General features: G+C 50.3%; 1 protein-coding gene across 1 annotated transcript in view; it reads left to right on the forward strand.

Annotated features, from left to right (window-relative positions):
• The first annotated feature begins 351 nt into the window (after positions 1 to 351).
• ADAMTS10 (ADAM metallopeptidase with thrombospondin type 1 motif 10) overlaps positions 352 to 14,891 on the forward strand; it is a 59,892-nt gene continuing 45,352 nt past the window's right edge. Inside the window, exons 1-4 of the mRNA XM_077788787.1 lie at positions 352 to 619; positions 4,496 to 4,851; positions 12,024 to 12,183; positions 14,185 to 14,402. Coding sequence (XP_077644913.1) covers positions 532 to 619; positions 4,496 to 4,851; positions 12,024 to 12,183; positions 14,185 to 14,402 — 822 coding nt within the window. The 5' untranslated portion in view covers positions 352 to 531. The remainder of the gene's footprint in view (positions 620 to 4,495; positions 4,852 to 12,023; positions 12,184 to 14,184; positions 14,403 to 14,891) is intronic.

Raw genomic sequence — 14,891 nt, forward strand, 5'->3', positions numbered from 1 at the left:
ACAAATCCTATATCACAGAGTTTCTATTTTAATATTATGTTGTACCCTAAAACTAACACACTACGTAAGAGAATTAATACAGCATCACTTTCTAACATTATGCATATAATATTCATTGTAATGTTTGTGAAAAGCCAATCATAAAATATGCATTTTTCACACATGCTCAAAGCCTCCCCATCCTTTTCTCCTCTTTCCCTCTCCTTCCATCCCACTCCTGCCTTCTCCAGGACCCTTTTCCCTCATCCCTGTGTCTGTGTGGAGTCCTTCTCCTCCATCCCTGGGCTGATCCTGCTCTGTCCCGCAGGGGCGATGCCGGCGCTGGGGCCGAGCCCGCGCTGAGCCCGCGGCGCTGGCCTGGCACTGCCCACCCCTGCCAGCCTCGGGAGAGCTCGGAGCGGCCCAGGATGCCTGCGGAGGGACCCGGGACTCCTCTCTGGACATAAGGGGGTGGCCGAGGGAGAGACATGTGGGGACAGCGCCCTGCCAGCCGGCACAGATCTCCCTGCTCCGACACGAGCGGCGCTGACCATGGCCACAGCTTGGAGGTTCCTCACCTGGACCGTCACCCTCAGCCTGGCCGGGGGCACCTTCCCCGGCTTCCCCTTCCAGTCACAAGGTAGGGATGTTATGGTTTGACACTGGCACAATGCTAGTGCCTTTATGGAAATGTAATTTTTAAATTGAATGTTGTGAAATGCAATTGGGAATAGAGTAAAACAGGCTTAAGTTTAATAACAGGGGAAAAAAAACTTTATTAAGCTACTACTATAAAAGAAAAAAAAAGGAAGAAAAAATATACACAAAGATTAAAATGAAAAGTTTGTGAAGTATTTTTCTTCCTACTACTTAACTCTAATAAATTGCAGTGAGACACAATTTGGACTTTAATTAGGTTTTTACTTTTTAGATAATTGATACTTAATTTATTGAGGGAGAGAAGAGTTTTTCTTGTGTTATAGACTTCTTAAGAAATATAGTTGTTATATCTTGTGCTTTTATGTTACACATGGCACTGGAGAAAAAGTTTGCTATTTCTGTGTCAAACCATGACAGGATGGATGGGACGGGACGGGATGGGATGGTGTCGCCCTGATTCTTAAGATTTTTCTAAAGCCTTCTAGCCATTCTATTAGAAAATTTTCTCACACAACTTTCTGTAAACAACCTATTATTTTACATTCCTTCATAGGGGTGAAGGAACTTGATATATTAGTAGTTTATCCAATGTCTTTGGTGAGGTGGCACATTCACTCACCAATCCACTGTCACCTTTAAAAAAGTATAAATGCTAAGGTCAAAAAATAAACATACTTCTTTTCACCTTACAAATAACAGTTAGCTCACGTCGTGCTTTCACGTGTCCTGTAATAACAGGATGGTGTCGTGGGTTTGGTTGTGTCCAGGGTGACATCCCTGAGGAGATGCAGTGTCCAGCCCCACAACACCACCAGCTTCCCACACCTCACCCTCGGCTCTGGACACGTTTTTTTCCTCCTGGAAGTGCCTTTTAGGTCAGGATCAGAGCCTCCAGCCCCGAGTTCCAGGTGCTTTGTAGTCACAGAGAGCACAAACCACCCTCTGAGTCACTCTTTTCCAAGCCCACGTGGACTGCAAAGAGGCAAAAAGGAAAACAAAACACTTCCGACAGCAAATTTTTCCAAGCCTGAAGTCATTTCTAAGTGCAAAAAGTCACCCCTGTTTGCCCAGCCCCATCACAGGGAGGTGCTGGGATGCAGGAAAAGCTGGAAGTTAAAATCTTAATAATTAATTCTGGCAAGGCAGAGGTGCCTGGAGTGTTTATGGTCGGGAAAGGTGGGAGCTCAGCCCCAATCCCAGAGGGTGGAAGGGCTGTCCCAGTCCTGGTGGCCAAAGAAACCACTCTGTCAGGCTCCCACACTGAAAAACAGAGGAAAAGGAAACTTTCCAGTGCTGCCCTGTGGTGAGAGTGCAGTTTGGAGCTGGCTGGGCAGGCTCTGAAGGTGGGGGCTGTGGAGCCAGGCAAAATTCAGCCCCCCTGGAGCAGCCAGGCCCCTCCTGCTTGCTTGGGAAACAACACAAGTAGGATGCAGAAAGCACAGGAAGACTTTTCCAGAGGGAACAGAGGGAAAATCTCCTCCCGTGAGGGCTCAGGAGGCTCAGACCCTCCAGGCATGAGGGGTTCAGGAGGAGGAGCTCTCCTGGTCCAGCACATGGATATTTCCCATTTCAGCCCATGCCTGGGGGCTGAGGGCTGTCAGACAGAGCCAGGCTCTCAGTTCTTTGCTTCTTTTCTGCCTCTGTCAGGGTTGGGATTGAAACCACTCGAGGTGGTAATTCATGTTCAGACTCAGATGTTTATTAGTTCTTATCTGTGTCACAGTCTCACAAAACCTGGGTCCTACAGCCCTTCACTCTAACAAACTGAAAAATGGAGCCCCATGTCTCTCTCTACATGCCTTTTTAACGATAAACTGTCCAATTAAGAAATTACACTTAAATTATTTTTACTTTTTAGCCAATAATCAGCTACTTATGGCTCATAATGTGGACTTTTTTATCCAATTACACAAAACCACCCAAACCCATGGAGATGAAGGAGAAGGTAAAAAAATAGAAGGTGAAGAAGGACCAGCGTCTGCCCTAAAACCTCCATTTTGTTTTATAGATATTACTATATTCTAAACCCTTCAACTCAAAGTTTTCCACCCTGTGATATTCCACACTTCAATTCAAACTCCACACCCACAATCCCAGTTCTGTCATTCCATTCTGGAAGCTTCTCCACAGCCTCAGGTCAATGCAGTGTTCTCCTGGGGGTCAGTGCCTGGCAGCACAGAAAGGCTGAAATTCTCAGTGACCAGGGCTCCAACACCAGATCTCTGCTCAGATCCAGTCTGGCAGTCCCTGGGAGATTTTCCTTTGAAAAGGAGGAGTTTCTGCCAAGGCTGCAGGGTGCCAGTTTGTTTGGCAGCCTGCAGAGCTGTGTTGCTGTGCCAGCACAGGTGGAGGGGCTGGGCACAGTGCCCGTGTCACACCACAGCCACAACCACACAGGCTTAGCTCAAGGGCCCCAGGAGCAGCTGCTAAGCCAGGCTGAGGTGGTAAAAACCACCCCAGGGAGCAGGGAAGGTGGGGTGGGGTCACAGACAGAGGCCTGGCTGGGCAATGGGGATGTCTGCCTTCTTCTCCTGCTCATTTTCAGCACCACTGCAGGAATTCTGGTTGCCCTCTCTTACTTTGATGTCAAGATTGGCATTTCAAGGTCTCTGTGCCCCATAACCCCTACGGCTCTGACTGCAGGGGAGGTTGGGGTGGTGCTGTTGTTTTGTGTTCTCAGAGCCAGCAGCTCCCTCTAGCAGCTGCAGATGTCCTGAGGAACCCCCAGGGAGAAAATTAAATAAGATTTTCCTCACAGCCATTGTCACCCTAAGGCTCCTTCTGCCTCCTTTTGAAGAGACCTCATTGCTGGGTCTTTTCCTGGAAGGATCCAGGTTAAAATAACCCTCCAAAGCTCAGAGCTGGACTCTGCAAAATTGGGATTCCCTCTGCCCAGTGAGGATTAAAGGATTTGGGATACTCCAGGTCCAGAGCCACAGTCGGGGTGTCCTGAAGGGCTCTTTGGGCGAGGCTGTTCCTCTCCATCACCTGCAGAGGAAAAAGTTGCATTCCAAAAACTGTCGTGCCAAGGCTCTGTAGGCTGCAGTGTTTGGGGAATTTCCCAGGATCATGCGGGCTGGGCAGAGCCTCGAGATTCCAATTTTTGGAATGCCGTGGCAGGATGCTGACCCTCCAGCTGCCCTGCTCTCGGGCTGGCATTGCTGGGTGTCCAGCTCCCTTTGCAGGCTGCCACTCCCATGTGTGTCCTTCTGTTTGTATTACCAATGTCGAGAACGGGATGAGCCTTGGCTTGTCTGGGCCCTGCAGCTGGACCAAATAGAGGCAACTGTGGTGTTTCAGCCCAGAGACACTTTTGGCAAGCTGGATGTTGCACCTGGACACGTGGAGCCAAGTCCAGGCATGCCAGAGCTCAGGTGGCAGCAGGATGGAGCTTCCCTCACAGAGGTTCTGCTCCTCAGGTTTCCTGCTGTTGGAGAAGCTTTTAAGGCGACAGTGAAGGAAAGGAGTCGGTTCTGATGGAAGGTTTAATCCAGAGTTTTTATTCTGGCCTGCAGGCCTCTGAATCCAGCAACCCCTCCAGCAGAACTCCCGGCCCTCGTGGTTCCCCTCTCTTTTACCTGGGGGAGAAGGGGGGAAGGGACAGGGAGCCACCAGCCAGGTACGGGAGAGAAGGTCTTAGGGGACAAAGGACACCTGGATGGCCCAGTGCCCTCCGGGGGTGGAGGGCATCTTTTGAATCTGCCCAATCACTTCTGGAATGCCAGGAGTGGCAGACAGTGCTGGCAGGGGTCAGGGTGGGGAAAGGAGGAGGCATGGACACACCTGGGAGGGAATCTTCAAGGGGGAAACCCGAGATAAACCATGAAATCACACCGCAACATCCTTTCCTCCCCAGAGGAATTCCTCTCCAGCTTGGATCACTATGAGATCGCCTTCCCCATCCAAGTGGACCAGAACGGGGATTTCCTCACCTTCGACATGCGCCGGCAGCTGAGGCCGCGGCCGCGGCGCTCGCTGCCCTACGAGCCCTCGGAGCAGCAGGTCTTCTACAAAGTCTCTGCCCACCACACGCAGTTCCTGCTCAACCTCACCCTGCACTCCAACCTGCTGGCCGAGCACTTCACCGTGGAGTACTGGAAGCGGGACGGGGTGGACTGGCAGCACGACTTCCACGAGGACTGCCACTACGCCGGCCACCTGCAGGACCAGCACCTCAGCTCCAAGGTGGCCATCAGCAACTGCAACGGGCTGGTGAGTCTGCCTGGGCCAGGGCACTGCCGGCAGCTCTGACCCGCAGCAGCTGCAGCCCTGCGCTGGGAACAGCTTGGGCTTGTGGCAAGATTTATATTTAATATATTAAAAATATATATTTTTAAAATATATTTTTAATATATATTTTTTTAAAAATATATTTTATATATTTTACATATAGAAAAATATTTTAGTATATTAAAAATAATATATTAAAAGTAGGTATGTTTATATATATATTTAAATATATATATAATATACATAAAATATAAAAATATAAATATATATATGCCTAAATATACATAGATAAAAAATATACATAGTTATATATATTACATATAATATATAATATATAATATATAATATATAATATATAATATATAATATATAATATATAATATGTAATATGTAATATGTAATATGTAATATGTAATATGTAATGTATATACATATATTATAATATATAGTATATATATACATATATTATATATAATATATATAAATGTATATATATTTATATACACAATATATACATATATATTTTATCTAGAAAGGTACATATACATATATATACCTATAAATATATAATATGTATATGCATATATATCTAGACTTATATTTATATACATATAAATATACAAAATATACATATATATAATATATGGATTATATTTTTATGTATCAAATATTATGCACATAAAATACATAGAATATTCTCTATGTATAAAACATTATGCATATAAAATATATAATGTTTTATACATATAAATATTACAGATAGTATCATATTAATCAATTTATAGATAAAGATATTGTTATATAAATTATATATTAGGAGAGTATATTATATAAAATATATTTTATATCTATAAAGTACATATCATTTCTATTTTTATATCTATTATATTTTTAATATATATATGTAGATAAAGAGAGAGAGATAATATATTTCATATATTTTATATTTAATATTCCACACTGGCCTCAAGGCTGGTGGAGGTGCAGGCATCCCTCAGACATCCCTGGGTGTTCTTGATCTCTGTGTCACTTCCAGTCCAGTTTCTGGGCATTTTCCCACTGATTTGGCTTGGAATGGGATCATCCTGGCTCTCTGGGGATACCCCGACCTGCCTCTCACCAAGTTCTTCCACGAAAAGGATGTTTTGCTGTGCTGGTGAGGAAGAAGTGAGGGAGGGCAGGGGTTTCACAGAGCCACACGTGCATCCAGATCCTTCCAGCTGCAGGTGCTCTCCTGGGAATCTCTGTTGCTTCTGTCCATGTTTTATCCATTTTTTATTCAAGCAGATAAAAAAATGCTACTTCTGAAAGGAAAAGAAAACCAAATAATCAGTTTTTCTATATGAAAAATGGAACATCAAAAAGGGGGCAAGGTGTCATTTCCTCAAATGCTGAAGGCTGCAGGAAGGAGGGTGGGAATTGTTGATTTTCCAAGTCCTGACAGCTCAAATTGAACATCCCAGTCCTAAATATCAGCAAGGAATGTTAGTGGTGGACATCAGTGTAAGAACAGCTGAGCTCTGGACTAGGTTGCTTGGACAGAGCGAGATCTTGGAAGATCTTTTGGAGCAGGCCAGACAAAAGCCTCTCAAAAACCCTTCATTAGCTCTCCCAGCCCTGGGAATAGACTGAGGACTTCTATCCCTATTTTTCTGTGATTTTCTGAGATTTCTGGCTTGCACAGCGCATTTCCTGAGCTGCCAGATGGAAGGATGGAGCAAACATACCCCGTGAGTATGTTTGCTGGACACTATATCTCTCTGTATATATATATATAAAAAATATATATATAAAAAATATATAGAAATTATATGTATTTTACAGGTTTAAAATATATTATATTTTATATAATATACTGCCCTAATATATAATTTATATAAAAGGAATATATTCATATATAAATTGATTGATATTATTTTATCTATAATATTTTATTTGTATAAAACATTATATATTTTATATGCATAATGTTTTATACATATCCCAAGGCTGAGGGCTCCCTTGGAGGGGTAGAAAAAGCCCCTCTAGGCCAGGTTCATATTCATTTCTGCTCCAGCCCCAGCTCCTTGCAGTGTTCTGGCAGTGTGGAAGAGCTTCCAAATGGGAACGAATTCCCGTTTGATTTATTGCTGGGTGACCCTGCCAGAACAGTGCTGTGGGTTATTAGCAGAAATGAGAATCTGACTCATTATATCACAGAGTCGAAAGTTTCCAGCTCACAGCCAGCAACCCGAGCCGCACAAACTCCTGCTTCCCGAGCCCTTTGTTTGGACATGGGAACTCTGCTCCAGTCCCAGGGAATTCCGTGGTGCTCACAAAGGGTGAGCTGGGTGCTGCTGGCTCCGGAGGAACCTGGCATCCCCCGTCCTTCCCACTGCCCAGGGCAGCACGGCCGCGGCAAGCACCGGCCCAGCAGCACTTGGAACGGGGAGAATTCCGTCCCCATGCCGTGTTTAGCTCTGGAGAGGCACCAGGGGCTGTCTGGGGGAGAATGCAGCCAGGCACAGAGAGGGACAGAGGGTCATCCAACATGCTCTCCTCTGCCTGAACTCTGTCCTTCTGCCCTCCAGAGTTACGGACACGGCGAGGATGGGGGAGGAGGGCTTTGGGGTCACTGAGGACAGTGGGGTTGGGGATTCAGGCAAGAGGAGTCTGGAATGTTTTTAACTGGATTTGGGCAAGAGGAGTCTGGAATGTTTTTAGCTGGGGCTGGACTTGCCATGGGAGATGTTTTCAGTGCTCTGGGTATCCAGGAACAGCTGATCCACTCGTGCCATGCCTCGTCCCCAGCAGGCTCTGCCTCAGGAGGGCATCACCCATCCTGGAAGGGGCAGAAGAGGGCCCCATGTGCAGGTTCCTGCTCAGGGGGCTCTGCACTGCCCCACCTTTGCACAGGGCACTTGGGCACTGTGGTGGTGACTGGGCACAAACTGGGACCTGAGCTGGTTACGGGGTGAGTTGAGCACGAGGAGGAGGGGAAGGGATGACTGTGAACACAGCAACGAGCTCCAGGCCATCCTCCTGCTCTCCAGCTCCCACATCCCTCAGGAATTCCCATGCCTGCAAGGTTTGGTGTGGAACCACTTTGGTTTTGAATGACCCCAGCACACCTCTCACCTTACAGCACGGCAGCTTTGGATGCCAACACTTGGACATGCCTCCATTGATTCCTCCTCCCAACATCTGGACATGCTTCCATTGACTCTTCTTCCCAACAGCTGGACATTCTGGACATGATTCCACTGATTCCTCCTCCCAACACCTGGACACGCTTCCGTTGACCCCTCCTCCCAACAACCAGACATTCTGGACATGATTCCATTGATTCCTCTTCCCAATACCTGGACATGCTTCCACTTATTCCTCCTCCCAACACCTGGACACACTCCCAGTGACTCCTTCTCCCACCAACTGGACATGCTTCCATTGACTCCTTCTCCCAATGCCTGGACACATTCCCAGTGACTCCTCCTCCCAACAACTGGACATTCTGGACATGATTCCATTGATTCCACCTCCCAACACTTGGACATGCTTCCATTGACACTTTCCCAACACCTGGACATGCTCACAGTGACTCCTTCTCCCACCAACTGGACACACTTCCATTGACTCCTCTTTCCAACACCTGGCCATGATTCCATTGACTCCTCTTCCCAACAGCTGGACATTCTGGACATGCTTCCATTGACTCCTTCACCCAACAGCTGGACATGGTCCCAGTGACTCCTGTTCCCAACACCTAGAGAGGCTCCCATTGACTCCTCTTCCCAACACCTGGACACTCTCCCAGTGACTCCCCTTCCCAGCCACAGGCACTGTCAAGCTGGCCCAAGGGCAGGCAGGGAGCAGGGCTCACCCCACCCATCTCCCACGCCCTGCTGGGCTTCAGGCTCAGCCCAGGCAGAGTCACCCAGTCCCCAGAGTCACAGAATCACAGAACATCCTGAGCTGGAAAGGACCCACAAGGTTCTCAAAGTCCATCCTGGTCCTGCACAGGACAGTGCCAATCTCACCACATGACCTTTGTTAGAAGCAAAGGGTGACATGGTCCATTTCCAAAAATATTCCAGATTTTCAGCTGCCAGAAGGGCCAGGTAGCTGGAAGCCTCCAGGGAGCAGCCCAGGCAGCTTTGCCCCAGCCTGGCCAGGAGCTGGAATCCCTGTGTTTTATCCCTTGGGCTGCAAGAAACCCCAAGGATCCATCACGTCCCACCACCAAAAAACCACAGCCAGGAGAAAACCATGAGCAGAAAAGGGCCATTGTTTCCCTCTTGTGTCAGAAGAACAGCTGAAAGGCCAAGTCTTCATCAGAGACTCCCAGAATGCTTTGGGTTGAGATGGACCTTAAAATTCATCTCATTCCACCCCATGCCATGGACAAGGACACCTCCCGCTGTCCCAGGGTGCTCCAAGCTCTGTCAGCCCAGCCTTGGACACTTCCAGGGATCCAGGGACAGCTTTCCTGAGGAGCCCCCTGAGCCCAGCATGAACAGGAGTGCCTGGAGGGACCCAGGAACCACATTCCTTGATGTGGACACCACATTCCTTGGAGAAACTCAGTGCCAGGAATCGGGATGGAGCTGGTGTTGGCCTCCCAGAAACTTTTGATGTTGCTCAGACCTTTCAGGGAAAGTTGCTGTGAGGGTGAGGAGGAGGGACCTTGCAAGTACCTGGTGGGTTTGGTGATCACCTGCAGGATCTGCTCCTCCTGGCTGTCACTGCCTCACAGGACAGATGAGGAGGCATCTCCTCTTGCAGATGGGCAGGATGGACCCAGATGAGGAGGATGGGCCCAGATGAGGAGGATGGACCCAGGTGGGCAGGATGGACCCAGATGGGCAGGATGGACCCAGATGAGGAGGATGGACCCAGATGGGGAGGATGGACCCAGGTGGGCAGGATGGACCCAGCTGGCCCTGCTGTCACACAGCCTGGTCCCAGGCTGTGGCTGTGCCTTTGCCAAGTGCAGTATGAGCTGACAGTGCAAACCCTCCTGCTCTGCAGCTGACCTGTGTGAATCACACACAGGATATGCAGTCCAGCTCCCCCACAAACCACAGAGCTCCCTCAGGACCTCTCACCACCCCCTTTACCAGCCCTGTGTCACGTCCATGCCTGGCCCTCAGAGCTCAGTCCCTTGGGGTCAGCGATGGGACAATTTTCAGACTCCTGTGACATCCAAACCTCGCTGCTGGAAGGTGCCAGGCAGGCGTGGAGCCTCTGCAGAGGCTGCAGTGAGAACATTCCTTTTGCAGCGGGATGGATGTGGGGCAGGACTCCGGGTGACCTCCTTCCCCCCATCCCACAAAGCCTTTCCAGCTGGCCCTGCCGGAGCCTGGCCAGGGAACCTCACAGTACGTCGCTTGTGTTTGAAAAGGTGGAGCCCAGCCAAGAGCAGCAGAGCCCGGGGCAGGAGGAAATCCCCCGGCATGGGGGGACTGCTCACACACTGCCCCGATTGAGCTCCAGCCGGGGAGGGGACAGGGACAGCCCGGCAGGGAGTGACACCCCGAGAGGTTCTCCCCACCCACACCCGGCACAGGAGCTGTTCCAGGGGGTACTTCCATGGAGGGGCCTCGGGGTGTTTCACAGGGGCAGAATTCCCTGCTCCCCACCCTTGCTCCCATCCCTGGGGCACAGAGGGAGCTGGAAAAGCGCTGTCACATCCAAGGCACGCTGCTGGTGGCAGGGCAGGGCTGTGCCTGCACCCAGAGCTGTGCTGGACTTTGGGGATGATGTTTGAGCCGTGTCAGGCACATTTCTGTGCCTCAGTTGCTTGCTGGTGGAGTTCAGCTGATGGGACACCACGTTCCTTGGAGAAACTCAGTGCCAGGAATTGGGATGGAGCTGGTCTCCATGGGCAGGGACACCTCCCACTGTCCCAGGGTGCTCCAAGCTCTGTCCAGCCCAGCCTTGGACACTTCCAGGGATCCAGGGACAGCTTTCCTGAGGAGCCCCCTGAGCCCAGCATGGGCAGGAGTGCCTGGAGGGAGCCAGGCACCACAATCCTTGATGTGGACAGCACATTCCTTGGAGAAACTCAGTGCCAGGAATCGGGATGGAGCTGGTCTTGGGCTCCCAGAAACTTTTGGTGCTGCTCAGACCCTTCAGGGAAAGTTGCTGTGAGGGTGAGGAGGAGGGACCTTGCAAGTACCTGGTGGGTTTGGTGATCACCTGCAGGATCTGCTCCTCCTGGCTGTCACTGCCTCACAGGACAGCAAAGCCTGGGCTCACAGCTGAGACTGAGTCAGTCAAAGAATAAAAAACTAAAATCAGGGAGCAAACCTGAGGTGATCTCACTGAGGTGTACAAGGGGCTGGGCTGCCCCATCCAGGCTCCAGAGAAGGGTTTTGGCACTGCTGGTGGCCTCTGCTTAATCAGCCTCCAGATTTTAAACATTTGGGGTGTTTCCCAAAGCCTCTGGGTATTTACCACTCTGCAGGTCTGAGCTCTCAGCTGCTGGAGATGGTCCTGAGCTGCTTGGGAAGGTTTTTTGGGGAGGCCAAGTTCAGAGCTGAGTGCTGCTGTGTTTGAACGGGTTTTTGGGATCCCACAGGGATCCCACTGAGACCGAGTGGGTGGAATAGGAAACAACTCATTCATAACTCAGCAAGGCAAGGCTGTGATTTCCAGAGGACTTTAGTGAACACAGATGTCCCAAGGCATCCACCACCATCTGGCTGGGTTTTCTCTGCTCTGTGGCTTCCTGTAGTTCAGTGTTTGTGCAGGATTCCTCCACAGCTTTTGTCAGTCCCCAGAAATTCAGGTTAATCAGCAAAAACCTCACCGTGAGAGGCCACCAGGTTGTCTGTGCACCTCTGTTATTATCCCCCCTCTTGTCATGGTGGAGACAGACAGTACAAAGCAAAACTCTCCATTTTCAGAAGGCTTCAAACCTGTTTTTATTACAGCGTGCATGCTTTTATACAATCTTACAAAGCTGATAAGTTTACACTTTACTCATTGGTGATGAGACAAACAAAGTGTTTATTGGTACAGACAGTTGCAGGTTTCTCTTATTTATCCTTCTTTCTTTCTTGGTTTCTCTGTCAATGACTTCGGTAGAAAATTCTGATCCTCTTCTCAAACTCCTCTCTGGCTCACAGAAGTCGTTGTAAAAGCTCTTCCACACCCTCTGTTCCCTCCTGCAGCACGGGGTGATCGTGGCGGATGAGGAGGAATATTTCATCGAGCCCCTGAGCCCCGGAGCCAACGTCAGCACGGGGGGAGAGGGCAAGGGCAGCCCCCACGTGGTGTACAAGCGCTCGTCCCTGCAGTACCCTCACATGGATGCAGCCTGTGGAGTGATGGGTAGGTGCTCCCACCACCTCCTCCTCAAATCCTGCCCAAAACCCGCTGGGAAAATCCTGGCAGAACAGGCCCACTCTGTTCCACGTGGCAAAGAACCAAACTTATCTCCTGAATTTGAGATTTTCCTGGGTTTGCTTTCACCCATTTCTGGTGGCCCGGGCTGTGGGAAGCTCCCGTCCTCCCCTCCTCGCAGCAGGGCTTGAAAATTTGTAAATAGAGCATGGAATAGGAGAGAAAAAAAAAACACCTCTTGTTTTTCTTCAGAAGAATGCTCCCAAATTTGGCCAGTTTGCAGAGAATTGGGAAATCACAGCTCACGTGTGCTCAGCACAGCCTTGGCTCTGGGGTTTGGTCATGTCCATGTTGGGATAACTCTGCTGCTGGTGGGGACCAGGTGGAAAAGGCCCTTGGAGGGGGGGATGTGGGGCCTGGCCCACCACAGTGGGATGTTTAGGGTGAATGTGACAGCACATCAGCCCCATTTCTGCACCTACAGGGCTTTGACCTCCAAGAGGAACCACAAACCTCTGCCCTGGCCACTCCCCATGAGACCTCCTGGTCCTTGCCCTTCCCACCAGTCTGTCCCAGAGTCTGGCTGGAATCCCTGGCCCTTGTGAACAGGCAGAGTTTCAGCATCTACCCAAAATGTTGAAGGATGCCCCTCCCTCAGTTCAGAGAGGCTCTGCAGGGCTGAGGGGAGATGCCATCCCTGCACAAGAGCTTTTCCTGGATCCGTTGGTGGGAACAGAGCAAAGCTGGCCCTGACTGCTCCTGTTTGGGTGTCACTTCAGGGTGTCCATCCACCACCCCAGCAGTGACACTTGGCCAGATGGAAGGCACTGCCACCTTCTCTGAGTGTCCCAGAGCCACCAGCACCTCTGGAGCCACCCTGTGCTTCCCTGCCCATCCCAGCTCCTGAAGCCACGCTGGATGCAGACTCCCCTCCTGCTGACTCTTTGCCACATTCCCCAGCTTCCAGAAATAATTTAGCCCGCTCCTAATTGTCCTAATTGTTTCTTGGAAAGCAGAGATGTGCAGGGGGAGCCAAAGTTTAGAGCAACCACAGCACAATGGCTCCAGCAAGGCCACCCTTGCCCTGCCCTGCCCAGCACTCCTGGGCCCTGAACACGCCCAGGAGCTCCCCTGGATCCCTGCAGGAGCTGGAGCTGGGAGCTTTTGGGGCTGCCTGGGTGTGATGAACCTCAGAGCAGGGCTGCTGGCAGGGCTGGAGTGTCCCAGTCAGCTCCCCTGTCCTCTGGTGGTCTCCAGGTGGGGAATTTGGAGCTGATGGCTCTGCTGGGGACATCCCCAGGCTCGGCTCAGCAGCACTTGAAGCAAAGTCCCACGAAGCTGCTGCTGCAGCAGAGACTGCAGCCCTTTCTGTGGTGGAAGAGCCAAGTCCTACATGCAGGTCCTGGCAGGAAAAGGAGGGAGGAAAGGCTCTGCAAGGGCTTCATTTTCAGGTGGTGGCTGTGCAGTCTCTGAGCCCACCCCGGGGCAGAGGTGAGGGCAGGGCTGTGCAGCCCAGAGGGGTTTGGGACTGAGGGTTTGGCACAGATCTGCTGGGCAGGAGGGGACAGAAGGACAGAGGAGAGGCCAGCAGGGCTGGCAGGAGTCTGGGGACAGCCCTGGTCTGCCCTTGGGACATTTCTGGGTCCACCTGTGGTGCACAAATCACGGAATCACAGAATGAGCGAGGCTGGAAAAGACCTTTAGGATCATCCAGTCCACCCTGTGACCCAACACCTCCTCACCAGCTAAACCCTGGCGCTGAGTGCCACCTCCAGGCTTTTTTAAACCCCTCCAGCATCCGTGACTCCACCACCTCCCTGGGCAGACGATTCCATTGCCCAGTGAACTCTTTCAGTGAAGAATTCCTTTCTGGCATCCTGCCCAAACTTCCCCTGGTGCAGCTTAAGAGCTCTTCCATGGCCTCAAACCCTCCCCTCAGCCCTGCCTGAGGGCATCACACCCATCCCCTTCATCCCCTTCCCTCCTCAGACGAGAAGCCCTGGAAGGGGAGGCACTGGTGGCTGAGGACGCTGAAACCCTCCCCTCTGAAGCCTTCGGGCAACCACAGCCAGCGGGGCCAGCTGCCCCTGAAGAGGTCGGTGAGCACCGAGCGCTACGTGGAGACCCTGGTGGTGGCTGACAAGATGATGGTGGGCTACCACGGCCGCAGGGACATCGAGCAATACATCCTGGCCATCATGAATATTGTAAGTGTTACACCCACACCAGGAACCCCGCGGGATGGGGGAGAATTCCTGCTCGGCACTCTGGCAGGAAAATTAACCCCCAAATATCAGAGGAGACAGAGGAGTCCTTCTTCTTTATTTGAATAAAGGGAGAGGCCATGGGGCGTTCCCCTGGGGTCTCTCCAATTTTTGGAGGATGCAGCCTCCTTTATATCCCAATTTCCCTCTCTCTTTCCCCATTGGCTGAGGTACTTGAGAGGTTCAGACTTCCTGGAACGCCTGATACCAGAGATTTCCCTCTAATGTATAACCCTGCATTTTAATTTTTAATTCGTATGCAATTTAGGGGTTTCCCCCATTGTTTCTTTCATCTTTCAATATCCAATTTCATTTATCAGCAAACTTAGGGTTTGTTTGTAAAGGTAAATATCCTTTTCCATTCATCAATCAGTGGAATCCTTCCCATTGTTTCTTTTATCTCTCAGTGCTGGTTTTATCTACCAGAAGCCC

Source organism: Lonchura striata, chromosome 28, assembly GCF_046129695.1.
Source record: "Lonchura striata isolate bLonStr1 chromosome 28, bLonStr1.mat, whole genome shotgun sequence".
Classification (NCBI taxonomy): domain Eukaryota; kingdom Metazoa; phylum Chordata; class Aves; order Passeriformes; family Estrildidae; genus Lonchura; species Lonchura striata.